This window comes from Dysidea avara, chromosome 11 (assembly GCF_963678975.1).
Source record: "Dysidea avara chromosome 11, odDysAvar1.4, whole genome shotgun sequence".
Taxonomy (NCBI): domain Eukaryota; kingdom Metazoa; phylum Porifera; class Demospongiae; order Dictyoceratida; family Dysideidae; genus Dysidea; species Dysidea avara.
This window is the reverse complement of record NC_089282.1, coordinates 10,516,044-10,543,539: the sequence shown is the minus strand read 5'-3', so window position 1 is coordinate 10,543,539 and position 27,496 is coordinate 10,516,044. Positions and strand designations below refer to the sequence as shown.

Below are 27,496 nucleotides of genomic sequence, written 5' to 3'. Positions count from 1 at the left end.
ACTTTTTATCAGTAATAAAAAGTAAATTCTTTCTAATGTGGTCGTAAAAGTGGCCCTCCTACTGTATAAAATGCCAAAATATGTTAATGTAAATTTTGCAAGCATTATCACACAAATTACTCTGTTAAGAATTAATTCCAACTTTTTTCTAAATTTTAACTTATTTCTAAACTTTATTGGTTAGGAAGAAATAAACTATTTGTATATACCTTGAAACATGTAGCTAGCCCACACACTGTTGATCGAGCTTCACGACATTATTTCACAATGATTCTTGTATTTTAGGATACTGTGACAAAAGATCCATGGGCTATTACTGATATACCAATTCACATCAAAAGTAGGAAATACAAGAGTTAGAGTGCTGCAAACTGCATACATTGTTATAATAGATAACAACATATGTAGAGATACATACACACACTATTGCAGGCATTGTTTGTTTTTTTGTTGTTATTTTTAATCTGGAACATCCAGATTTTCAATATGTCCTATAGGCGCTTTTAGCTTCTTTCCACGATGTTTATGTTTGTGTTCAATGTTAACTTTTCCACCCTCCAAAACAGGCTGTTCATCGGGATAGTTGTATGAGATGTTGAAGTATTCTTGTAATATGGGGATATTCTCTACAGCCAAATCATAGAAGTCTTTCCTGATTCCAAACCACACTGGAAAAAAATAAAGATCCACCTTTATAGTATGAAACTAAGACAGGTATGGGGCCAAAGAATTTTAAGTACATGGACATCATACTATGGGTAGAATACTTAAAAGTATAGTACGAGTACTTTCAGTATTGGTGAATTACAACTTTAAAGGAAATATAAATAATGCCAATATCTCTATTGTAAGCTGAACCTTTTCTGGTATCTGGATTTTAGGATCTATATTGCAAGTAAAAAAATGTACTTCTCAAGTACACACAGCTACTTAGTATGGACCATATTTTATTGTGGGTCATAAATTTGTATATACACCCTGTAGCACTTACATGGATTTCCTGGATGCCTGGTAACAGTACTGACCATCAGTGCTAATAGAGCAATATGAAGTGGGATAAACACAGTAGTGAAATCAATATCATTGTGATCATCCAATGTTCTTACTAGCAATGACTACAATAAAACACAACAATGTATTAAGTGTAGTGACAAAAACACAACCCACAGCTACACAACAGGCCATCAGATATGTCCAAAAAGGGACCACACTTAATGATCAGAAAAGTGGTAAGTAAACCAGAGGAGGGGGCCACACCATTTTCAAAAGTTTATTTTGGCCCCCACACTTTTGGTCGGGTTGAAAATATCAGCCAAAACAGAAATGCATACTTCCATATGAGAAGTCATTTAACTGGAGCCTGTTGTGAGAAATCAAACAGTGATGCCACATTTATGGCATTACATGATGGCAAAGATTTAGTTTGAGGTGATAACAGACCTACTATTGACTTCAGTTCCATTTGAACACTTCTGTCCACATTGCAAGTTATTCCATGGTAGTTTTTAAAGCAAACAAGCTTTATGGATTACCCACAACCAACCAATCACTAGAAGTCACTACAATCATACAGCTTATCTGAAGAAGAGTTTTAGCTTCACTTCACATGTAATGCGGAAATTGTAACATGGACGGAATTGTTCAAATGGAACATTAAGAATGTAGTCTCACTGTAGTATACGAACGTCCCAGAGTTGCTGACTACTCACAACTGAAAAATAGTGTGAAGACCTTTTATTTCAACATAGACATATACAAGGATTCTGAAAAGAAAGTTGACAACCGTGACTGTAATTTGGTATTCACTTTATCTACATGTTTGGGAATACCTGCTAGAGCAGACGTCCCAGGTATAATGGGAAATTAGTAAAACATGGAATTGCGGAATAACGAAATAAGCAAAACTTATCTTTTGCAGATTGTACAAATAGTTACACGCTCTATAGCAATCATACTTTATTTACACCTTGCAACAGCTCTACATGGCACGCCACGGTGATGGATAGCTAAACAGCAACTGGGATAGCTATACAGCAGCTGAGCGAGCATTAAATGGGACAAACGAGCACACAACCAATCACCTTAGAACGATCTACCTTCGCTAAACTTACTTATCTATACTCCTTAGTTGATATAGCTACAAAACACCAAGACCTAGATCTATTCTTAGGTTAAACTAGCTGCCCTTCATGTGCATACGACCGAATTTGTTAGAGTCACACTAGAGTTTAGTAGGGAAGTCCAGTGGTTGTGTGTCTTTAAATGGATTTCAAAACTCTTCAGGTTTGAATCAAGAGTGTAGGTAAGTAAAGTTAGTGAAGGTAGATCGTTCTAGGGTGATTGGTTGTGTGCTCGTCCCATTTAATGCTCGCCAGCTGCTGTTCTATCCAACGCCGTGGTGCACCATGCAGAGCTGTTACAAGGTAAATAAAGTATAATTACTATAGAGCATATAACTATTTGTACAATCTGCAAAAGATAAATATTGCTTATTTCGTTATTCCGTATTCCGCGTTTTACTAATTCCCGGTATAATGTTTCACTTTGCAGATAACAACTGATACTTTCATAATCCTTGTAGTAGTATGTAAAACATAAAGAGATGACCTTCACCTAAACCATGATTTCTCACGTGGTATACACATGCATCAAGCGCATGTAGTAGGTGTAGGGGATACAGAGAGAATTGGGGAATCAAACAAGTCACCAAAAACATTACCTATCAAATTTATGGTGATGCAATTTGGCACATTTCAAAGTAGATGGATCACATACAGTTTTGTTGCGAACATACCACAAACCTCTGTAGCAGCCATTAGCATGACAGGGAGTGAACAGATATAGTTATGCAGTGTAGCTGTAGGTTATTAGCTACAGTGGGTAAGTATGAAATTGAGCTACAGGAGCCCTATCAATGTGTCTGCATGGTTAGTTTGTGGTACCGTATTGCCTCGAATTACGGCCGGTCTCGTATAAACGCCGGGTTTCATTTAGTAGCCGGGGGGTAAAAGCACAACTACAGAAATAAACTCCGGGGTCTCGAATAAACGCCGGGTACTTTTAAGTTTCTAATAAATTTGGGCAGTACCACCTGGTTTGCACCTGATATCGAATGGCAAAGCGGAAAGCTTCTTATGATATTACCTTCAAGTTAAAAGCTGTAAAGTTTGCCGAAGAACACAGTAAGGAAGGTTCCGCACGACATTTCAATGTTGATGCCAAACGAATCCGTGAATGGTGTAAGCAAAAGGACTCATTTACAGAACAAAAGAAGAAAGGCAACAGCTCTCGAAAAAGGCTTACAGGAGCCGGCTGAAAAGTAGACGATGTTGAAATGGAAGAAGAGCTTTTCGATTGGATTGTTGAAATGCGCGGACAAAATCTTCGGATTTCGTTGAGGATGATACAAATAAGGGCCAAGGAATTGTCCAGTTCTGATTGCTTTAAGGCAAGTCGTGGGTGGTTGTATCGCTTTCTGAAACGCAAGAACTTATCTTTGAGGAGGAGGACTACTTTGGCTCAGTCAACACCAGCTGATTGCATTCCAAAGCTGGTAAATTTTGTCCTTCATTTACGACATCTTATGATAAAATCCAGCTTTAGTGAACAAAATATAATTGCCATGGATGAAACTGCATGCTGGATGGACATGCCATCAGACACTACCGTCACATTTTCTGGTTCACGTTCTGTGCCTCTGAAGACGACTGGAAATGAAAAGAACCACTTCACAGTGGTGTTATCAGCTAGGGCTAGTGGCATGAAGTTGAAGCCTTTTATAGTTTTTAAAGGAAAAGGTACTAGGTTGATCAAAGCACTAGAAAAGATCCCTGGTATTGTTGTCCGATTCAGTGCGAATGGCTGGATGAACGATGCGCTTACAGTGGACTATTTGCAAAGCATTGTTGGTGCACTAAGCTTTGGTCAGAGGCTCCTTGTTTGGGACTCGTACAAGTGTCACATAAGCAGTACCGTCAAAGCAGAGGTTTCTCGATTGCGACTCAAAACAGCAATTGTGCCAGGTGGTTGTACAAAATACATTCAAGCCCCTGATGTGGTATGGAATGCAGCTTTCAAGAGCAAAGTTAGGAGTCGGTATGATGCATGGATGGCTGATTCAGCTGGTCACCAATTCACACATGGTGGCAATTTGAAGGCACCTTCCAGAGTTTTGCTTTGTGAATGGATAAAATCTAGCTGGGCGGAAATTTCCTGTGAGACCATACCATATTCTAATCATGTTCAATCATTAATATAAATTATTGATTTTTGCCAATAACAACATGCATACATTTCAGTCAATCTTTGTCAGTATCAGCCTCTGCAAGGAGCTTCTTTAGTTTTTTTACATGCTTTGAAGGCCCACAGTAAATATATTTGCAAGGTACTTCTAGGCCTTTTCCTTTCTTCCTTCTTCCAGTAATATGACAGTATACAGAGCCCCCATGTGAAATAAAACGCCACGTGATAATTGCAAAATTTTCTGGAATGTGGCCTACTATCTGGTGATCTTTAATTACAGCTACGGCGAAATCATCACATGGATTGCTGTACTCTTGTTCGAGGTAGAGTTGCTCTCCTATTACTGGTGTCCATACTGTTTTATAAACATGGTGGCCTCGAACCACGCTATAGATTTCGTAGTCTGCTTCACTTCATAGTCTACTCGCTTCACTCGTCTCACCAGCTGCCATGGTCTTCTAAACTCACCAGAGCTAATAAACGCCGGTCTCGTTTAGTAGCCGGGGTTAAAAGTTGCTTGAAGGAAATAAACGCCCGGGCGGTAATTCGAGGCAATACAGTAATTGGTTATGGCTAGCCTTGGGCCCCCACACTCTGAAAATCATTCCTACACCCCTGAGTAAACAGTAAACCATAAAGATGCATACATTGTACACCAGTGAGCATGTAAAATAGACACAAGTATAAATTAAGGATTTTAAGTTCAATTAGGGATCATAGAAATAAAAAGTAGTGAAACAAGGTAAGTTGCCTACACCTGAAGATATACTGGTGGGCATTAAATCCTTATATCCACAACTGAATCAGGGATTACATTTTCCACTAGCTAGTATATCTTTAGATGTAGGCAACCTCCCTTGTCAACTACTGTACTTTTTATTTCTATGATCCCTAATTGACTTAAATTCCTTATACTTGTCTGTTTACTTTTTTGTAACATTATAATAACTGGTAAACTCACGCACACACATTAGAATGGCACTAGGCTTACTGTCTTCACCTGAACGTGCACCTCAAATATCAATTACTGAAATAGCGAAGTGGCCATTACACTTTGTTTTCAGCTATGTTCAGCCAATTACAAATACTAGGAGAAGGACCTCTGCAGTGAATCAAACACAACTAAAAATTCATACAATTCCCCAATCCTGTCAAACGTAGAGAAGTCATCACATGGCGCTACCACAAATTGACACCTTGCAATGCCAGCAAAAATAAATGGGATAAAAAGGAGGACACAGGTAAGTTCATGAAGCATGCATTGTACGTACTCTAGCTGGTATGCCAAAAGGCACCAGTCGAACTGAAGCAACGTCAAACAGTGAAAAAATCAAGGTTGTATAGCCTTAGCCATTATCGAGTTACACTTGTCTGAAGGCATGAGTCAATCAGTTAGTAGAAAATTCCACTAAACAATTTTAGCAACTTTTGGAAGTATTTCAGGTTGTACTGAAGGCACCATTGTGCTTGGTTATACCTAACCAATGCTGCCAAGATGCTGTGAAGGTATTGTGAGGCTGGTTTTAGGGTGGTATTTTTGACCAGAAAAGCCCAAACTTTCATGATCCCAAATATACAGTACTATCGTACTGTATGATTAAATATTCTAATAGAGCAGTCATTTACTAGTGGTTTCCATTATATACATCACTTACCAAGAATACTGTGACACACACAGCTACGATGCTACCACACACGATAACTCCCAAATCTGGAAGTCTCCTCTTCTTGATCTCCTGAGGGTTATCAGCTGTCACATGTAAGGCCACCAATACTAATCCATACACAGGCAAGCCAACAAAAAACACCACTATTAGAATCCATGTTGGTATTAGCACAACCTAAAACAAGTACACAAGAATGATAATAAACCAAATAGAATCAAATGATGTTGCAACTCACAGCCCATGTCCATTCAACTAGCTCATCCAACCGTATGCCAAGGAAAACCAGTTGTAAAATATTCAATATTCCCAACAACTCCAACTAATGAAGAAAAAGTTATTGGAAACATCACAATGACAACAGAAAGGTACAATACCGTACTAGTGAGAAACTGAAATGGGAAAAATGTTCTTAGTCTAAATACAATAGTATAATGATTTTAGTCATAGAGGCAATTTCAAAAAAATCAGTTATTCAAATCATACAAAATTTGTGTTTCTACATACGTGCATGTGTATGTAAGAAATGCAATTATTTATACTACCTCCACGCCTCTACGTCTCCAACAAGACCAAATGCAGGCAAAGATACAAAGCAAGCACAAAAAGTATGCTGGAGTAAATATAGCTCTCCATTCGTGCTTTCCACTTTCTACATTTACAACAATTAGTATTTCCTGTAAGAACAGTATCCCTTGTAGAATGGATGATACTATAATAGCTTTGAAGTGTATTCTTTGGTCTTCATCTTCCCTACAGTAACCATATAACCTGTTACATATGTCCCTTAAATGAGTAGCATTCATGTATTTAAAATCATGGCAATTAGAGCCTCTAAATAATAATTAAATGTATCAGCTGACTGTTCTATTAGAGAATTGTGCCACGGAAAAGACATATATATGTACGTACCTTAATTCTCTCTTTCTTATAAAAGTAATGATTCCAACAATCAGACCAGCTATCCAAATGGCATTCCATAACCAGATTGAGAAGAACACAGCTCCATAATTCCACGTGATAATTTCATCCAACCGTAAGGACAACAACAATGAGAAGATCAGTAAACAAACATATACTACAAAGTTGCTGTAATAAACAAGAACATATGGTACATACAGTTATTAGAATACTGTACATTACAATTGCATTGCTATCATTGTAGAAGAGTGTTCTAAATTATTTAACAAACAGTTTGCCTATAAATGTCATCATAGTCATACCCATTAAACTATAGTGAAATTGTGTATTAAGGACATCTTCAACATGTTAAGAGATACTTTGGGACCACAAGTGTCCAGGTATCCTCCTTTTCCTGATTAACAGGTTCCACTGTATTGACACAACAGTCAAATAATGACCATAACAGCAATTGGCATCACTCATATGTTTATCAATTAATATTATGTATGTGACACATGGGTTAACTGTTACTTGATCTACCCTCTTCCAAACATGTACAAGTATGTACCAGAGGTTACATATACTTTTAGAATGCATTTAAACACTAACAAATGGTGGGGTACAAGATGTAGGTGAGTTATTTCTCAAATGTCTATACTTGCCATATGGTGTGTGTGCATGTAATCATATATCATCCACTATGTTTACCATTATGTCATCTCAAAGTGCTATGAGCTAAGCAGTGTTTTTAAACAATAGTCAAATACACGCAACCTGATGATACATTTATATGTGAAACATCTGTTAGTGTTCATATTCTCAGAATTTGTGTGATTAATTATAACACAACATATTGACATACTATATCACAACATACATACTTGAATATATATTGCACTTACTCCTAATACAGCTATTGTCAGATACTATATAGTCTTATATGACTACGCATTTCCGCACAGCACCAACTATGATTTCAAATAAGTGTGTTGTCCACACAGAGATACAAATCCGACCATAACCACTACTACAAGGGGACATTGATCACTTAGCCAAGCCAGGAAGTCAGGAATGACATAGGTTGTTAAAATATAAAATAACCGGCAGCACCTAGTTATAAAGGACCACCTGACATTGATTCCTCAACTAGTGCAAATTAAAGAAACACACTAAAGGCTTGCAAAACCACAATAGTACAGAACACAATACTTTTGTGTGGGTACTGACAAGTCAGAACAAAACACCACACAAAGAACCACTGTACCAGATATGCTAGCTGGCAAAGCTGTTGCCCATCAGGCACCATGGGAATGTATAACTGGATTTTGCCTGACGGGGGTGTAGCTAAGACCTACAACTTCCATGATGGGCATATATGCATATTGTACTGCACAACTAGGCAATCAAATCTGTTTATGTGCAAGTGAATGGTACAGTACATGAGTATTCGTGAAAACAAACAGAACACATGTAGGTCAGTAAAAGGATTGAAAGTCTTTTTACCACAGTTCAGAAGCATGGAGTGATCCCATGCATGACTAGTTAACGACGTTTGTTTGCCTTGTGTACAAAATTCGCCACCCTGATGAATTTCCCTGATCATATTACAACAAACAGCAACCACTACACAGACTCACGCACGTCACATTTATCTGGTACACACCTAGCATTGAAGTTCTGTAAAAAATCTTTGATATGCATCACGTTCCGAGTCACGTTCAAGACGACAGAACTATAATTGTCTATCTGACATCGCTCAGGTAATCCAGTGCCTGATCCAGTACGTTATGAAACGACCAGAAACTGCCACGGTTCGATACGGCTACTCATCCAAATTCTTACCAATGCTCACTATTCGATGGTGCACTTTATCTCGAATGCTTCGTGGAGCCGAGGAGGTTAAGACGGATGTCTGTGTTTCATGATGAAGTAGAAATTGAAGATTTTGAATATGATGAAGAAACGGAGACGTATTATTATCCCTGTCCCTGTGGCGATCAGTTTGAAATAACAAAGGTATACTGTGTCACTGTAAGTTTATTTCCCTTAGTCAGGGAAAACAGCATGAGCTAAGGAAGGCTGTTTTCAGCTGTGCCCTGAGAACACAATAAAATACAAGATACAGTACACATGTACACACAAAAGAAAATAGCTGCATCACACAGTACAATTTTCTAAATTCATTGACAGTCAGTCATTGACAGTGTAGTGAAAGTCATAAAGTACTGAGCAATTAATTAATAAGTAATTAAGGTTCCTGATGTCTTGATTGCTATTCCCATTGGTACAAAGGTGTAATGCACATGTACAGGGTAGGTTGGTTATTGTGATCAAAGTCAACAATAATGGTGTAAATTCGTGCCAAGTCAATGATCAAGGACAAAAAATTGAAATCTACAATTAAGCCCCTCCCCCTTCAGTAGTATCATAGATATTATATACTACGTACTATCTATGGTAGTATGGGCCAGTTGGTGATCAAGTGGATTTGGAAATTCAATGAAGTAAATTAAGTACCCTATTTTTGTGTAGCTGTATCCTTGTAGTGTTTTTGTATTTTCTGTATTCTCAAAATCTCTAAAGTTGGCTATGTCAAATATGGAAATAATCAAATCAATCATGTTGAGACTTTGACCTAGTGGTGTGCGATATCAGGATTTTTATTTCGATATGATATCGATACGATATTGGGGTAAATATCGAAATTTCGATGATTTTCGATAATTTTTAATTGTGTGGGTGGTGTAATTGCGTGGGCGGTCGATATTTATAAATATGCTTGAAATACAATTTACACACAAACTATTGCACAAAACTAATAATAAGCCTAGAAAACTGGTAGACAAGTTTTTAAAGTGGCTAGATAGTACTAGTCTCGTGTGGCCAGACCCTTTCCGCGCAGCCGCTTATCGATTGGAAATTATAAGCGCCGTGCTACAAGGGTCTGGAATAGTTCATGAACATGAAATTTTTCAACACGTTATTGGTGACAATTGATTGATTGAGTAACACCTAAGATACAAAGGTACAAAATGCAACATGTGTTTCTTTGAATCTTTAGTCTGTTTTGTTCAGCAAATCCGCTTAAAACCTTTCGCCTACTTTCCTTGTAACTCGAGATGAACTGAGCTTGTTTGTCTTTATTCAGCCGTACTTGTTGAAAATTCAGTAGTAGGTAGAAGGAAAAATCTACACGGGTCGATACTCGTCATCCCCAGAGGCCTTCTTGAGCTCATTCTTCAGTAATCAGATCACTTTGGCAATTAAGGGATCGCGTGAGCCAATTTACACTCCCCAACCACTGGAGATTGTAGATTTTTTTAAATACGTGAACTATTCCAGACCCTTGTAGTGCGGCGCTTATAATTTCCAATCGATAAGCGGCTGCGCGGAAAGGGTCTGGAGACTAAGATAGTACAGAACCAACCTTCATTTCTAGCGTGATTGTGCAATCACACACTAAATGCTGTAGATTTATCGAAATATTCTTCGATATTTCGATAATTATCGCAAAATATTACCATTTCGATAAATATCGAAATCTGCTAAAGCAGTATCGAAAATCGATACGATATCGACAAAATTATCGCAAAATCGATATTTTTTCGATATATCGCACATCACTACTTTGACCATGGTTGCAGATCTACAGAATTTAACTCCTTTAGACATATTAATACTTCATAGCTGCTAGTTAGCGATGCAGGAGATGTAGTGTTAACTAGTTCAAACAAGCCCATTGCAACAGCACTTGCTATCCAATTGTACAGTACCTACTACATGTGCCACTCTTTGTTCTTGTAGTAGTAGCAGTAGTAGTATAAACAAACTTCTTATGCTTACAGTTCAGATAATTATTTTGTTTTTATGATGCATCTCATTAAAAGTGTACTTGTAGGGTCTTGTGAAAGAGCAATTGATCTAAATGTTTGTTGTGAAGAGAGTGGGTGAGAGACAAATATAGCACAAGGTGAAGCTGAGTGCTATATTTTTTGTATAGCGTGAGCAAGCAATATTAATACTTTAACAGAACTTCAAGTTTCAAGCTGGAGCTTGAGCGAAAGTGAAACGATCAACTTTGTTCTGGATATGGATGTACCTTGAAGACCCTCTGGAGTGCTTTTTTGTCAGGTGTTTTCTTCTCCAGTTAATCATCTTTGCCATCTCAATTTTAAGGTTGGGTGCTGCATAACTAATTCTTCTGCTTACACGCACAGTGCTATATCTAAGCACTGGTCGCGTACACTGTTCTGTATGGCAAATTTTTGCTTTGATCTTTCATTCCAAAGTTCTTAATGGCTGTTATAACTAGAAGACAAGATTGCAGGGCATATCATTAATTCACTTCATGATTAACAAAGCTGCCACTGTACACCACAATTTGTGCATCGTTATTGGCCATGGGCACACTTAAATTGTGTAGTCACATTTTCTTTTTTTTTCAACATTACTGCAGTCTCAATTGGAAGATGGTGAGGAGGTAGCCACCTGTCCCAGTTGTTCACTGATTGTTAAAGTGATCTATGACCCTGTAAGTTAATGTGATGGGTGTATTATTGTATCTTACATATGTTCACCACATTCAAGATAGTGCAATAAGTGGAGGCCTTTGTGAACAGCACCACACTTATTTTATCCAACAAGTAGGTGTTCCCTCTTGATTACTAGGTATTATTATTGTCACTGTTAATTCTCACATGTGAAACCTTTTTTGCAACAAGGATACCTTTACTTTGCACTAAATTATCATGTACAGATGCATTTTTATGTCGGGTGGTCCAGTCTCTCGAGTCTCTGATATGCGCACACACACACATTGCATTACATGCGCACCTGATATACATGTATGTATCTATGACAATTAATTAATATATTTGCTGTCTTTCACTGTAGGAAGACTTTCTAGAACAGACTACAAGAATAAAGCAAAAGACTGTTGGAATGGAATTGGCATAAAAAAATTCACAAGTGTATATTTTATAAATAAGCAATATGACTGAGTGAAAGGCAACACGCATACAGTCTGTACAGGATAAATGATCTATTGCTAACAGAAATATAACTTCAAAATGTCAGAAGAAAATGTGTGATTCACCACCTGGTGGCTTTCTGACTTTAGTTGATGGACGAGGATTAGCATCATCAGTAGCAAATGGCTTCTGAGGTGTATACTCTTTTTTAGGCTTACTCTCTTCATTGTTCTCATCTTCAACACCATAAGGAGTCTTAGTTTTCACCTAAAATGGGATAGAAAATAAGAATACAAGGTCTATTAAATTGTGCCTAATTGCTCATTGGAAAATGTCCAGCTGCATGTATCGATTACCAGATAGTTAGCATAAATGCAAGTTATAGAATCTCCCGTAGATTTATAATAGGGCAAAGATGAATTCATGGAAATTCTACAAATTTTTCCTCTTGGTTAATTCTTTAAATCTATTCACTGCCACATCTTACATTTCTTACCAAATGACAACACTTGAGTGGTTTATCTATGGTGTGAGTGTGCATGTGTCAAACTCTACATGCTGTATGCAAACTGTGAAACCAATCATCCATTACTATTTTTTCTTGGTGTTCTTAGTGGACAATGGTCCTTGTGAAGAACTCTATATATATATATATTTTACAGGAAGCATATACAGAAACAACAAACAATATGCAATGATTAATGGCCATATTTTTAATTGAAAGAGCCAGAATTGGTCCTACTATAAAGTGAGGATCTTCAAAGATTAAGTAGAGTAGAGAAGTAGTTAGTGAAGTAGACAGTTGAATTATGCAGTACCTGCACAGCAAGAGTTAACTATTTTTTATTAAAAGTTTAAGGAATTTTAGGATCATAGAAAAAAAAGTTAGGGTAACAAGGGAGGTCGCCTACACCTGCAGATATATTAGTGAACATTTAATCCCTAACTTAGACTGAATTAGGGATTAATTGTTCACTAGTATGATCCTAATCGAACTTAAAATTCCTAATTTTTCCTTAAACTTGCTTTGTTTACTTTCTTTGAAACATTACTATGACTGGTGTGATCCCACAAATCTACCGCATCAAAAGAAAGGATGGCGCCAGAATTAATGTTTTCATATGAGCTATCAAGTATTGCTTCGAAAGTGTAGTGGTCACTACGCTTCACTTTCAGCTACGTTCAGCCAGTTACACAGTGCTACAGACAAAAAACAGTAGCAGAGGACTCCAAGAAGTGCCTCTGCAACAATCCAGTCACCACGAAAATACAATTCGCATGCCCCCAACTATCAATTACTGCCTCGAAAGTGCAGCAGCTTATGTTCAGCCCGTTACAAAGCATCACAAATGAAGAACAGCGTTAGAATCGTATCTGCAATCAATCCAGTCACCGCAGAAAACACAGACGATTCCCATTTACAAACGTACTGTAGGGAAACCATGCATTGGACAACCACAAATCAACACCTTTGGCTATCAGCAAAAAGAAATAGGACACAAAGGAGGAAAAGGTAAGTCCATGATGCGTGCATTGTACGTACTGCAGTATGCCAAAAGGCACATCTCGGGACAAAGCGACGTCAAACAATGAAAAAATCAAGCCCATAGCCTTAGCCATTATCCAGTTACACTTGCCTGAAGGCATCAGGCAGGCAGGCAGTAGAAAATTCCATTGAATACTTTAAAAAAAAATTTTTTTGTAACAATTTATTGGAAGCCTTTAGGATCATACTGAAGGCACTTTTGGGCTTGGTTATACCTAGCCAATACTGCCAAGGTGCCAGGATGGAGTTGTGAAGCTGGTTTTTGGGTGAATTTTTGGCTAGGAAAACTCAAATCTCCATGATCCCTAATATACAGTACTACTGTAATGTATGATGAACTCTAGATATTGTGCACAGCAACGTAGAGAATGATCCACAATTTCATGCCTCAATGCCTAAAGAGTTTACACAAGTCACAAACACATCAATGCGTCTCCACTGGGATGCTTACAAAGTGTAACTATGAAGTAGTAAAATCCTTAGAAGACAGCTTATTCCACTACTCATATTCAGCATTACTGTAGTAAAATGACTGAGCCGAGGTTCTTTGCTAGCATGATTTACCATATACCCAGAAGTTTTCGCAGTATGCATTTTTCATAGTGTTCACGGTTATTAAAGCTATTGTGAAATTTTATCTAATGAAAATTTACACTGTACTGTATGTGTTCTGCGAATTTCAACTCACCTTAAGCTTACTGATAAAATTAGAATGGCTACTGTGTGATACTATAAAATTAGAATGGCTACTGTGTGATACTGTTTGTAGACATATGTGGACTCTCCATTCCTGAAATTAATATGGGCATGGCTCATGAAAAAAGCTGACCTACTAAACAGAGACTGCTGCTAGCTTTACACAATTATGTAACATTTGCCTTCTAGTTTTGGAAAGATGTGGGGCTATTCCAGAAATAGGATTCCTGTGAGTGTCCATTTTAGCACCAATGTATCTTGCTATAAAATACGCTTGATACATGTTTAATTTTGATTGTGGGTTTACTCACGTGAGTCATATATGGCCTGATAGAAAATATAATGGTAAATCGAATGGAAGTTGTTGCAAAGTGATAGGAGCAACCACCATCGAGTTATCAACCAGTTTATAAAGTATGTAAAGGGTTCGCTGGTTTCCTTACCAAAAAGTTATTCACAGCTAGTTTTGGCCTCACCATTTAGTGTTAGGGTAAAAACCTAGTTATCATTTTAATCCTTGTTACATCACAAGCAAAACGACGTAAATCGCTTTATGCATGCGTATTTATTAAGTTTAAATCTAGTCTTTGGGTTTAAGGGTTAACAGAGCCCTTTCTACTCATAAATTCACATCATTGCAAAGTACAGATGTAGAACTCAAGTCCCTGCCATTTCTAAAGGCATTGGGCTCATGTAAAATGTACATGTGTACGTATCCTCCCCAACCCTCCATTCCAGTTCAGTAGTCCAGTACAGTGATTAGACACTATCACAACCTAGTGAGATATATAGCCTGTTAAATGAAGGGATGTAGTCAACATGCCCAGTCTTTGTAGGCCCTGTCACAAACTGTATTACATGTATAGCAGGCCTAGAGTCTTGTAACTCTAGCATGCTAGCAAAATCAGCCATGACATAGTAGAGATAGAGTTTGAAAAAAAAGAGTACAGAATTCATTACTACCTTTGGTTTCCACTACAAACCCACCCACACAACACAACACAACACAAGCACATCAAACATCTTCTCTCACTTGTGGTGATCCCTTCTCCTTAGCAGCATCAACATCTGCCTGAGTACCATACGGCTTGGATGGCGTATACTCCTTAGATGACTTGTTAGAAGTAGCCTCGTCGTCACCTTCAACAGCATATGGTGACCTGGACACAGTCTTCTGTTTGGTTGGTGGAGAATCATCCCCAAATGTTATGGAACTCCCACCACCAGGAGGCCTCAATACTCTATAGCAGTTGTAGTATACATAACCGTATTAAAGCGGTAGGCCAAACAGCCTAATTAATTTGTGTCAAGATTATATAGGTACACACTTCACTATGCTGTTTCATGTATTTTCAACAAACAACTCACTTTGTGCTAGGAACTTTACTGGTCATCTTATTTCCAGACTGTTACCGAAAAGTCGAGAAGGTTCTTGCCGAGATTGTTGCTGACACGACCATATGTTTGTGATGTCACCAGCACCACAAAAATTAATTGCTTAAGTATCACGTGCTATGTGCTTTTTAAGTAGTATTTAACGTCTTCTATTAAACGTGTGTGTAAGTAGTTTCTTAGTTTTGATTTAGTATAGATTTATTAATGTATAAGTAGGTTTAGTAAGACATAGTGTACTTATTTAACGTAAACGTTGTCACGTTGAGGTTGAGTTGGATCAGCAATTCGTAAAAAAATACGTTCTACTTGATTTTACAATCGCTCTGTACTAATTGCTCATTCAAGATGTCTACTCCCGCCAGAAGAAGACTAATGAGAGATTTTAAAAGGTTCGGCATGGTAGGCTTTAATTAGGGTAGATGCCTATTATACATTTTAGACTACAAGAAGACCCTCCTGCAGGTGTGAGCGGTGCCCCAACAGACAATAATATTATGCTGTGGAATGCCGTAATCTTTGGGTGAGTGTATATATGTGTGTGTGTGTGTATCTGTGTAGAATCAACTAGGGTATGTGTGTGTGTGTTTGTGGAGGTACTGTGGATTGTGGGGGGATTTGTTGCTGGGTTTTCATATGGAAGAAATTTGATAACCACATTTCCTGATGTGAGTATGGTATGTAAACATTGCATGACTTGGCAACATGATGTAATGCATTGATTGATATTCATCCTACTGACTAGTGTACAAATTGAGATGGTATAAAGTAATTCTGCCATCTTTGCTTAGGTAATTTTTCTTTTTTTGTAAATATTATAAAGGCAGTCTATGATATCAGGGACTACATTTTGTGATTTCAGTTGTTTGCATCAGTACACGTTGAATGTAATTGAGGAAATGATTATTGTTGAAACTGAATGATCCAGTACTTTAGTGTCAGTGAATGTTGTATAGATGCCCAGGAACTCAACTTTTATACTTCATAGCAGGAAAAATTATTGAAGTGACTAAACCTTACTAAATCATGAAGTTCTATATAAAATGACTCGTATGTATAATCATAGTTAAATGACATATTAACAATTTGTAACTTTTACAAGTACATCATGATTCTTACTAAATTCCACTAGAAATACAATGCATTCTTTAATCATTTCTTGTCTCAAGAATAGTTCTGAACATTATGTCAAATTCATTGGCTTTACCTGCTATGTTTCATGTAACAAGTGCATATCTTACCCAACCACTGATGAAGCTATGAAGTGACTAATGCACTGTAAAAAAATATTAGCTGTCGTAAATGCTGGTGAGCACTTTGCAACATTAATGTTATAGCCATTTAAAGATTTTACTTGCTCATTTACCATAAATTTTCCAGTAAATTGGTACCATGCATTAATACCACTGCCTTTTCAAAGAAGTTCTTCAATGAGCATCTACCATTACATTTTATTCACAGAATAATCTTTGTAAAGAACAAAACTGTTTAGGATAGATATTACTATAGTGTATATAACCACCTTTTGCTTATGTTTTAGGAATATTGGTTGGACAGAAAGGCAGAGTTTTGCTTAGAATATTATGCAGTTATCATGAAAATTCTCTCAAAGGATTTTTTTGTAGAGCCACATATTATTTGATCACCAGACAATAGTTTGATACCCTGTACATACCATATCATCAATGTACCATGGGGAGATCCTTTGTCAGGCCAGCCATCAAAAACGCTAGTATAATATTACTTAAGCCACACAAAGTCAAAATTTATGTAGTCATTTATCTAAAGCGTATGGCTCATTAGCTTTCACCATGATTTGTGCCCACCCTAAAGTTAAGAATTACCATATTTACTCAATTTGTGCCCCAGGGGTGTTATTATTTTTTGCCCAAAAATAAAGATGAAACCCTTCAAATAGTGCCGCACTGCAGTATTATTCGAGGGTGTGCTACTAATATTCTAAACCTGCCACTACTAAATAGCTATTCTACATTATAGTTTTATAAAACAATCATATAAGATGCTGCCACTTACTTCTATACAAGACCTTACTTTTACTCCAAGTCCTTGTAGCACAACCATGTGACATTAATGCCATGTGGTCAATTTACTAACTAACATCCGAAATTTCAAATATGTGACAGCCGTTTAATAAGTTTTACCAGGACAATGCCTACCTTAACCCTTAAACCCGCATAATCCAAAAACTGGAATTGATAAAAAAACGAATTGAAAATGCACAATACTTTTGCCAATTTACATAGGCGGTTACAAACAAGTATATCTCACGAAGCGTTCATCTGATCACTTCGAAAAACAGATTTTATTACTTGGCAAAGAGTAAGCTATCTGCCTGTATATACACTGTAAACTTTCAGCATACAAACAAGGAACTCACCCACTACGACGCGCTGAATCATTTTGTGTCCATCCACATTCATATCGTCATTGTGTTTGTCCGAGAGTGGCGATATCACGTGATATCTATATATCAACTGAATCGCCATCACATGAGGAGTAATATGACACCAAGCAAAAGGTGATACAACAAAGTACGGCCGAGTTATGGTCTATTGTACATCGTTGTGTGAAGACGGAGGGATAGTTCTTTAACTCTTTCAAAGTGAAGCGAGTATGTCTGGGTTGGACAGACCCAACGAAGTATGGGACCATTCAAACCGAAATTTAATGGTGAGTAAGATGGTGTGTGTTGTTTTTAGATAGCTTTTACAGTTTTCGTGTTATAGACTCTAGTTTTACAAGGCATGCATGCGATCCAGTTTACTGGATTATGCGTTTTCAGTGCTTGCGTTTTATAAAACAGCTGCGGGTTTAAGGGTTAAATTGAGATGGAGATTAATTTAATTAATTTAACCCATTGCCAGCTGAATTCCTGGCAACTACTAGCCGAATCGCCGAATTGTATAATATTACCCTTACCATACACAGAACTACTTAGTAACCATACATCTAAATACTTGCTATGATATAAGAAACTCAATTGTGTTGTTTTTATGTACATAATACTAACCACAATGAAGTTATTACTTGGCACAGTCTAAACATTGGTAAAAACCAGCCCAAACAAACAACAGGATCCCAACTAACTATCTACAAAGGTGCCTACACTCTAAATAACTATTCTATACAGTTTACTTACAGTGTGATCCATTCCACAGCTGGTTTCACATGTTTTCCTTTAAGTAGGAAGATACTTAACTAAGTGTGGGAATATATGTTATGGCAGAATAGTGGTATCATGTGTCATTTCTGGTATTATCTTTTTTGTCATGTCTGATCACTTGTAATTATCATATTGATGGTTATTGATATTATGTATTATGTTGACTTTAGACCCAAAGATACACCTTTTGAAGATGGAACCTTCAAGCTTACAATAGAATTCACAGAAGAGTATCCTAATAAACCTCCCACAGTGAGATTTATTTCAAGAATGTTTCATCCTAATGGTTAGTGATGTTCATATGCAAATACTGTGACATTGTGTCTTTGTGTTGTACCTTTAGTATATGCAGATGGTAGCATATGCTTAGATATCCTTCAGAATCGTTGGAGTCCTACTTATGATGTTTCTGCTATATTGACATCCATACAGGTGAGTTGCTTGACAGCATATACCATGTGTGTACTCTATATGATTTGTTCAGTGTTACAACATGCAATTTGATTTTATCCAGAGGAGGTGGTCACGGTGACATTTGATTATATATGCAATTTTTCATTGTTCCAAGTGTTAAGCTTATCAAGTATAACAGCTAGGAAAGCAGCACGTTGTACTGAGAAGGCTTGTAAGGGTCCTGGGATGCACTGGTATAGTTAGTTATACAATCCGCCAATCCATCCTTTAGAATATCAATTGAATCAACATGCAATTCAACATTTCTTTGAGATTGTGAGATGAATGATGCATGACCAACCTCCTCTATCTAGATTTTATCTTTACAAACATAAGAATTTTTTGAAAGTGTTAATACAAAATGATATGTGAATTCATGTTCACATATGAGGTGATGTTATTTTCAGGATGAATGATGTTTTTGACAATTTGTTGTACAGATGTTTGCACAATCTTTGCAACAGGACTGAAATGAAAAACGTGATGTAATACTTTGAAAAGGTGCCGAATTATGTAGCAAGCTCACGTTTCTATAGTGTTGCATAGATTCCGCTATTGTCTGTGGACAGGGGGATTATGCTCTTTATCTGTATATCCAAGAGTTCATAATACAATTATGAACTCTTGGTATATCTGATCTATATGTGACCAGATCTGCAATAATTCCATATGTTAGTGCATTTTTCCGATTCTATTTTATTACATTTTCTTTATCTAGATAGCCGAAGGAATGGCCAACCGAAGTTTCAGCTCTAGAAGCCGAGTACTTTCCAAGTTACAGTGCGACAAAATGGCAAAGGCAGAAAAATCGATTTGTATAGTGACAATATGGAAAATAAACTACAGGCGCTTAAATAAACAGTCGTAACTTTTAAATGCAGTCCTCTACCAAGTTGCAACTTTCACCATTGGATTCTCCATAATAGGCAAATCCATTGCTGGGTAAGTTTTGTCTTCCAGGCCTTTCCTACAAGCTGGGCAAAGGCGAAAATGGAGGGGGAAAACGATGGCAAACTAGTGCTCATATCTTCTCTCACCTTAGGAGTACTGACATGAAACAAAGATTTTGAACTCCTCTTGCTATGGGGATCACGATGCTACCATAGTTTTTGCTTCCTTAATCGTGAAACAAACGTTCAAAAAATTTACGGAGTTTTTTTCAATTTCGTAAATATTTCACCCATTGCGTTTAGTGCATTCTGCTATAAAATTAGGCTTGTGTTAACATATGGGATTCTTGCAAATCCAGTCACATATACCAACACACTGTTGAGCAGCCACATTATAGTAACATGAAGTGTTGATACTTTGGGCTCCACTGGGGCCAATTAACAATTAATGTGTGGTCATTTGATGTTTAGAGGTGGTAAATTCCTTCCATAAATTGTGGTGGTTGGCATTGTTCAGAAATAGTTTAGCAAAGCTACTATGTTGTTCTTAATGAAAACTACAGTCTAACATTGGTAGTTACATTGTGTCAATATCATAAGATGTGGTGTCAATCCATCTGTTTAAAGTATGAGAGGCTTTTACAGCACCATACTGGTAGTTTGTGATACTTTGACCTTGTTACTTTGACCTTGACTGGTGGGTTTATCAGTATGCATATGCAATGAGATGAGATGGTCTTGTGGTGTGGGTGAAGAATGTGTGATGACTGATGACATGGCAAATATTGCTGAGTATTTGGAAAGGGGAAACCTGTATTAAAATAGTTTTGTCCCCAGCCAGCCTCCACTAATAGCACAAACACATCTGGCAACAATGCTCGAGTTTCTTGGGGACATGCACTGTGTAAGTACAATCCAGCCAAAATATTAGCTGGGCAATCATAATCGATGAGGTGCAAGAACCATGAATCAACATTTCACCAGAATTCTCTATTAATATGTGACCTGCTGAATGAAAACTGGCCATTTTTTGCAAAATTCTATTTCATAAAATTGTATTGAAATACACTGGGTAAAAATACACGTGCTGCATGAAAAATTTATGCACTTATTAATCTGGTTCATACATACTGAAATTAAGCTCAAATCAATAAAATCTATATACCAATGGATTCGCCTGTTCATGGAGAGCACTAAAATCGTTGTTTCATGTTCGCACTACAAAAGATGCGTGAGTTATGTGGGCGCTTATTTATGATGCAGTAGAAACGTCATAATTTCTTCGTTGGAACAGCCTTCTTCATTGTCAACACAGAGGAGTACAATGAAAGCACTATACCTTGATTGATTTGCCCATTCATGGTGCACAGATTGAGCCAAGTCCCATGTTTGTAGCTTGTTTTAATTGTAAATTATGATCTATTATCTAAGCACCTGTAATTTATTTCCCGTATTGTTGCTGTACAAATCACTGTTCAAGACCATTCATCACAAAAGGCTGAAACTTTGGCTGTCCACTCTTCTGCTACTATAGATTACAGAGATGCAATAAAATGGAATTCGAGGAATGTACGAAAACAGCCAGGTTTTGCTTGTCCAGTCACATATCAGATAAGAAGAGATTGTCTCTAGTAAATTATAAATTGTGTTTTACTTTATTCCTAGGCATTTTAGAATGGTTTTTCAACAATTACATGTAACTCCTTGATTCTGATAGGTTTTGGCTGGATTGTTCTTCTGGACCCAAGAAATTTGAGTGTTGTCAACCTAATGGTGTTTGTGCTCTTCTGGCTGGGCACAGAGGAGGTTGGTCACGCATTATAGCCTTATGACGCTGAGACTGGTATTTATTTAAATTATCTGGTATGCCCATCTACGACTACACAACTAAGCAAGCATTTCCTTCAACCACTCAATCATATTGTTGATAACTTTTCAGTGGACTGGACTACTGAGTCTTTTATATTAGAAGCACATGCAGCTAACTAGTTTAATACTTTTAGTGCACGCACTGTCCAATAGACAGCTGAGTTGAGGTAAGGATATTCATGCACTTTGTGAATGTATGCCACCAAGGTAAGGAGGAGTCTGGGGCTACTTTGGTACACAAGACCCTACACAGCAATCAATATTATACTTTTGCTGGTACCTCAATAACGGCTAAGGCTACGGGCTTCACTGTTTGACGTCGCTTGGGCCTGAGGGGTGCCTTTTGGCATACTGCAGTACGTACAATGTATTCTTCATGGGCTTACCAGTGTCCTCCTTTGTGTCCCATTCATCTTTGTTGACAGCGAAAAGTGTCAATTTGGCGGTAGCACGTGATGGCTTCCCTCCGTAACGGAAATCATCTGTATTTTTCATAGTAGCTACTTTGATTGCAGAGGTGCTTTTCAAACAGTTCTTGATTTGTAATGCTGTGTAGTGGGTTGAACATAGCTGACAATGAAGCATAATGGATACTTCACTTTTCAGATGATAATTGATAGTTGGAGGGCGTGGCACCATTTCTTTCTTTTGATGTGGTATGCGTGGATTCACCAGTCATAGTAATTTTATTTTACAGTTTTACAACAACAAAAAATATTGGTATTTTCAACTATAGTAGGGACCACAACACATTGATAAAAAGTACTGAAACAAGCTAGAGTAGTGCACGATATTAATATACTAATTAACCATAAGTCTGGTGACTCCTTTTATGTATGTATGATTCTGCAACTCCTATTTTAATGAAGTTTGTTTATCATTGTGTAGTCACTATTGGACGAGCCTAACCCTAATAGTCCAGCCAATAGTCAAGCAGCACAACTTTATCAAGAGAATAGGAGGGAATATGAGAAGAAAGTACTGGCAATTGTGGAACAGAGTTGGATGAACTGCTAATTATTTAGAAAAATAATATGTAAAAATATTTAAATGCAAATGCTGCACTTTTGTATTGTATGTACATGCACATATAGTTGTTTGTTTAACTGTATAATATATTCACTATTTATTCAATTGAGGGTGAATGAAAAAAAGTTACATAACAGTGATCACACTGTAGTATGTGTGGGGGGGTACTCTGTACCTATATGTACAAACGTCCTGTTGACCATGGAGATTTACTTGGGAGTCTCATCATACAGTCACAGTAGAGTTTGGCAGTATTGAAATTTGACTACATGGTCTTAGTAGCAGGAAAATATTGCAGTATATCAGGTAATGTTTTCATCTGCAATAGGACAAAGGTAATTTCATGATGCCTTCATTGTGCATACTGCGGTATGCCAAAAGGCACCTGGTCAGGCAGAACATGTTAACATTGAAAAGAGGAAAGTAGCCTTAGCCGTTATCAAGTTATGATTAAATGTCCACTCTAGGTGTAGGCAACCTCCCTTGTTTCCCTACTTTTTTTCTATGATCCCTAATCGAACCTCATTATGTAGATTCTCAGCTACCCAAATGACTGCTCTATTAGAGTAGTGACTGTTCTAATAGGGTAGTTGAAAATACTGATATTAAAAAAAAAAATCTTTATGCTATTTTAAAGTTATTAATTTTATACACAGTTTCAGAGATATGGACTTATAAAACTTATGGACCACCCATGGTCCCAAGGGGTTTGGATAACTGAGGTTTTGCTGTACTTGTATGATAAGAAATTTAATATGCACAATTTAATTTTGCTTAATTTTAGATTATTCTTTATCTCTAGTCTCCATCTGTTGTTCTTTATACTAATTCTAAATTAATAAATTATTAAATCTGAATACCAAATTACAGTCAAGAATTGAATGTAATTTGGTATTCAATGAATGGCAAAGGGATAATCAAAGATTATCCATTTGCCATTCAGAATACAAAATGGATAATAATTATCAATATCACCATGGAATGGATATAGAGTATTCAGTAATAAAGACGAAAATACCCTGGCCCTCTATCATTGGGCCCTTAGGGTGTTAAGATGATCTTTTTTTTTTTATTGGATAAATGAAGACTACAGATGAATGCACAATTAGACAAAATACTCTAATAGAACAGTCAGTTCAACTTTGGATAATGGAATTTCATTTATTTAATTGATGGCTAGATAATGGAGGGACCACTGTAGTGTTCAGTTATTGTGAAATCATACAGCACAGCCTATGTTAAGATGACTAAGCCATGAGGTTTATTTTAAGATCTAGCAAAATGTACACCCAGCTAGTTTGCAGCATAATTATTCAAAAAAAACAAGAATTGCCATCTTTTAACCTGCAACCACTGTCATCATCCAAGACCTCATATCATTTTTCATTCTTCTAGCTATATACAATCTTATACAGGTATTCAGTCCAGCCACAGAATATGGCTTTAGTGTTGTATCGTACACAAGCGCTGGTGGTACACAAAGTGAAACAGTATATTTTCACTGGAGCAATTCACATTACTTAGCCAAAGACTCTAAGGTATTTAAGTCTATACCCTTAGCTATTGTAATTGGTTCATTTTGATTTGTCTGTATGCTTATCTTCATTTTTAAAAGTTGTATAGTATAAGCAAATACCATATAGTGCAAAAGTTGAGCGGGCTAAAATTTTGCATTGCAATTTGTCAAAAAGATTGTTTTTTCTCAAAATTTTGCATTCAGTGTATTCTCTCCTACAATATTGAGTCATTTTGTCAAAATGTTCAACTGTCCGATTTACCAATATTCTTTCTCATTGCTATACAGTGATAAAATAAAGGTTCATTAAAAATGAATATATAAAACATAAATAAAAATTTAATTTTTTGTGCAGTTAATAGTATTCTTCCACTTTAAACTAGCATGCCTTTTCAGAGAATCCAGCGGGTAATTAGGATTATGTTCCAGCGAACCGTAAATAGATTCATATTGTGTTGCAGAAAACTGTATACAGAGCTGATTGGTAGTGATCTACAAAAAAAAGATGTTTTCAGTACAAGTTTGATACCGATTGCTATTAACATACCCTGCTATAAATTTGCAGATCGTTTGCTGCAGTCTGTAGATGAATCATAAACAATGTGACTTTATCAACATAATCAGGTGGTATTGCTGTATTGTTGAAGATCATAAGATATTGCAACTGATGCTTGAAAGCCATTATCTCCGTATAATATTGACAAGCTTTTGACATATGATTAAAAGTGCTCATCCAGTTGCTGCTAGTTTTAGTCGAAAGATTAGTGACGGCTATATTTATTTTTCCAACGTCTGCCTAATGGTAACAGCGCATATGATAATTATCACATTAGGTCAATAACATTTGTATTGCTACTTACATTTCTGTCAATTGCTTTGTCAATTTTCTTCAATAAAGTATCAAATTGTTCTACAACTTCAGTACAACTTGGTAGTGAACTGCCACTCACTAGTACACATACCAATACGCTAAGGAATAAAGTTAGTTGAGTCATCTCCGTAAGAACTGGTTTTTTATTGCAAGCTATGGATAAGTTAGTGACACATCCCAGGCTCTTTTATACCCATTAACTTGTCCATTAGGTGATGATGTGGAAATGATCTGCTCAGTTTATTATGCAATTTTATGATCTCTACCCAACTATTTCCATGTAAGTATATTTAGTTGCTCTGTGATAACATTTAACAGTCTGTCACATGCACTTTTACCAGTGTACTACAGACTAAACAATATGTGATTATATAATATCCCTTTGTGTGTGGCGTGTTTGTTACTAGTGACTGCACTTCTTAATATTTCAAAAATACTTAATGACTGCAAGTTACATGTGTACAACTCCCCATGTACCATCAGGATAGTCGTGTGTGAGAAGTTTGTAATATAGTATAATATTGCAAAAGAAAACATGTATGTGGTGTACTAATAAGAGGTATCAAGCTATTGTACAATGTACCATGCAGTTAAGAGTCTTCTGGATTTCTAAACATTTTGATTGTACCTATGAGTAGACATTCACTGCATGTTATCCATGTACATATGTGTAGCCCACGTAGGAATTTTCTTCACACAAACATGTTGAATGAGGTCAATATTTAAGTATGCACAATCACATGTAACCAAGCACTTGTTAATCACCAGTACTACATCTAATGATTTCTATTGCACTAATCCTCCATGTTGACCAACAACAGTGTGGTTATCAAATACATGCAACATGACATTGTTTGAGTGGTGAACGTTTAACTTAAATTATAAAGGTATACCATACTGTTATTTCAACTGACATACAGTAGATCTTAAATACAGGTAGAAGTTTCAACCCACCTAATGAGCTACTTTTACCAAATGAGGTTTTCTCAGTGTACACCCTGTAGAGATGAATACACACACATCATTGGTGATGCTACTCAAGCATGCATACAGAAGTACAGTACAGTATAGTGTTTACTATCAGATAACACACAGTAAAAACAAACTAGTGAAGGTCACTACTAACTGGTAAAGAGGATAAGAATAAGAAAGAATAAGAATAATGTCTACCACAATACTCACTATTTTAGCGTAGTGACATTCACTACTATGTAGTGAAGGTCACTACAAAGGAGTAGTGAGGGTCACTACAAAAGTAGTGAACGTCACTACACAAAAATAGTGAGTATTGTGGCAGAAATTAGTAGTGACCTTCACTAGTTTGTTTATATAGTGTTTGAAGTGTCTGACAAAATATTACAAAAATCATATTATACAATATATGATTGATTGATGACTGCAAATCATTTCCTTGTGTGTAGTGCTACTTTATAACAGGGTTTCTTTCCAAGGAAATGAAGCTATAAAAGTGGGTTTTTTTCTACATTCAAGTTTTAGTATCAATTCAAGTTTCTGTCTCCCTGCTATATACATAGCTTATTAATGATATAGTGACTAATAAGCATACAAGTTATTGAATCAATAGCTTACTGAATATACCTCAGGTGTAAAATTATTATGTACTAGAAAATGGTCTCTTTAAAAGTTTGTGCAATTAATTTTATTGAATGTATAAAATTCTTTAATAGCACTCTCATATTACTATCTGTTATTTCACGGAGTCTGAAATTTTCCTCCTGACATTTCAGTTAATTAGCTTTTTACTAGTACAACACACTGTGAGTTACTAATGCATCATGGAGAGGTACAAAGAAATGATCAGTGAACTTTAACCTGTAATTTGATCTACCTATTTCACTTCCTTGATTCTGACAAAACTACATACCTAGAATGCCTTCAGTAAGGCTTTATTTCCTTGTTTTTTATTATCCTAGGCAACTCATTGTTGACACTATCCCATAGTGTAATAATCACTAAGAATATATGAAGATGCGTACATTAACTGATCAGATCACGAATATCAAAACATTATACTGTTTTGTAGCTATATATGTACATGAATACCAATCAGCCAGCACAGATGACATCTTCTGCCAAACATGCAGGACTAACAATACTTTAGCTAACTGTTGAGTCTGTCATGGATTTGTACAAGTTTAATGGGTGAAGATAGTTCAGTAATATGTGACGGAATCAATGTGTACCAATACACACCTGCAATGCAGTTAATAGATCATTACATTATTTTTGATTGGTGTGTATATATATATA

At 36.6% G+C, this 27,496-nt stretch overlaps 6 protein-coding genes across 7 annotated transcripts in view; 3 read left to right on the top strand and 3 right to left on the bottom strand.

Moving 5' to 3' along the window:
* The window catches only part of LOC136237995 (uncharacterized), a 174,129-nt gene extending 173,644 nt beyond the window's left edge, over positions 1-485 (top strand). Inside the window, exon 25 of the mRNA XM_066028296.1 lies at positions 286-485. Within this exon, the coding sequence (XP_065884368.1) occupies positions 286-360 (75 nt within the window). The 3' untranslated portion in view covers positions 361-485. The remainder of the gene's footprint in view (positions 1-285) is intronic.
* On the bottom strand, positions 272-8,703 carry LOC136237999 (transmembrane protein 185B-like). Its single transcript, XM_066028308.1, has 7 exons — positions 8,473-8,703; positions 6,819-6,995; positions 6,452-6,659; positions 6,145-6,228; positions 5,898-6,083; positions 992-1,115; positions 272-668 (listed from the first exon to the last, which is right to left on the bottom strand). The coding sequence occupies exons 1-7, from the start codon at positions 8,508-8,510 to the stop codon at positions 460-462; spliced, it is 1,026 nt and encodes a 341-aa protein (XP_065884380.1). The 5' UTR covers positions 8,511-8,703; the 3' UTR covers positions 272-459.
* Positions 8,643-11,879, top strand: LOC136238007 (diphthamide biosynthesis protein 3-like). Its single transcript, XM_066028314.1, has 3 exons — positions 8,643-8,825; positions 11,266-11,340; positions 11,703-11,879. The coding sequence occupies exons 1-3, from the start codon at positions 8,718-8,720 to the stop codon at positions 11,763-11,765; spliced, it is 246 nt and encodes an 81-aa protein (XP_065884386.1). The 5' UTR covers positions 8,643-8,717; the 3' UTR covers positions 11,766-11,879.
* LOC136238004 (jupiter microtubule associated homolog 1-like) lies at positions 11,781-15,531 on the bottom strand. The gene is made up of 3 exons (XM_066028313.1): positions 15,390-15,531; positions 15,055-15,262; positions 11,781-12,046 (listed from the first exon to the last, which is right to left on the bottom strand). Exons 1-3 carry the CDS (start codon positions 15,413-15,415, stop codon positions 11,882-11,884), a joined length of 399 nt encoding a protein of 132 aa, XP_065884385.1. The 5' UTR covers positions 15,416-15,531; the 3' UTR covers positions 11,781-11,881.
* On the top strand, positions 15,500-22,943 carry LOC136238001 (ubiquitin-conjugating enzyme E2 A). 2 transcript variants are annotated; one of them, XR_010692707.1, is made up of 6 exons: positions 15,500-15,805; positions 15,856-15,936; positions 18,768-18,883; positions 18,941-19,029; positions 21,658-21,746; positions 22,698-22,834. XR_010692707.1 is itself a non-coding variant. In XM_066028310.1 (5 exons), the coding sequence occupies exons 1-5, from the start codon at positions 15,762-15,764 to the stop codon at positions 22,824-22,826; spliced, it is 459 nt and encodes a 152-aa protein (XP_065884382.1). In that variant the 5' UTR covers positions 15,510-15,761; the 3' UTR covers positions 22,827-22,943. The 2 variants fall into 2 exon arrangements, 1 of the variants encoding a protein (XP_065884382.1); XM_066028310.1 differs by lacking the exon at positions 21,658-21,746 and having other exon boundaries at positions 15,510-15,805; positions 22,698-22,943.
* Positions 22,944-24,555: 1,612 nt separating this feature from the next.
* LOC136239520 (uncharacterized) lies at positions 24,556-25,365 on the bottom strand. The gene is made up of 3 exons (XM_066030261.1): positions 25,215-25,365; positions 24,902-25,150; positions 24,556-24,846 (listed from the first exon to the last, which is right to left on the bottom strand). Exons 1-3 carry the CDS (start codon positions 25,347-25,349, stop codon positions 24,694-24,696), a joined length of 537 nt encoding a protein of 178 aa, XP_065886333.1. The 5' UTR covers positions 25,350-25,365; the 3' UTR covers positions 24,556-24,693.
* Between the last annotated feature and the right edge of the window lie 2,131 nt (positions 25,366-27,496).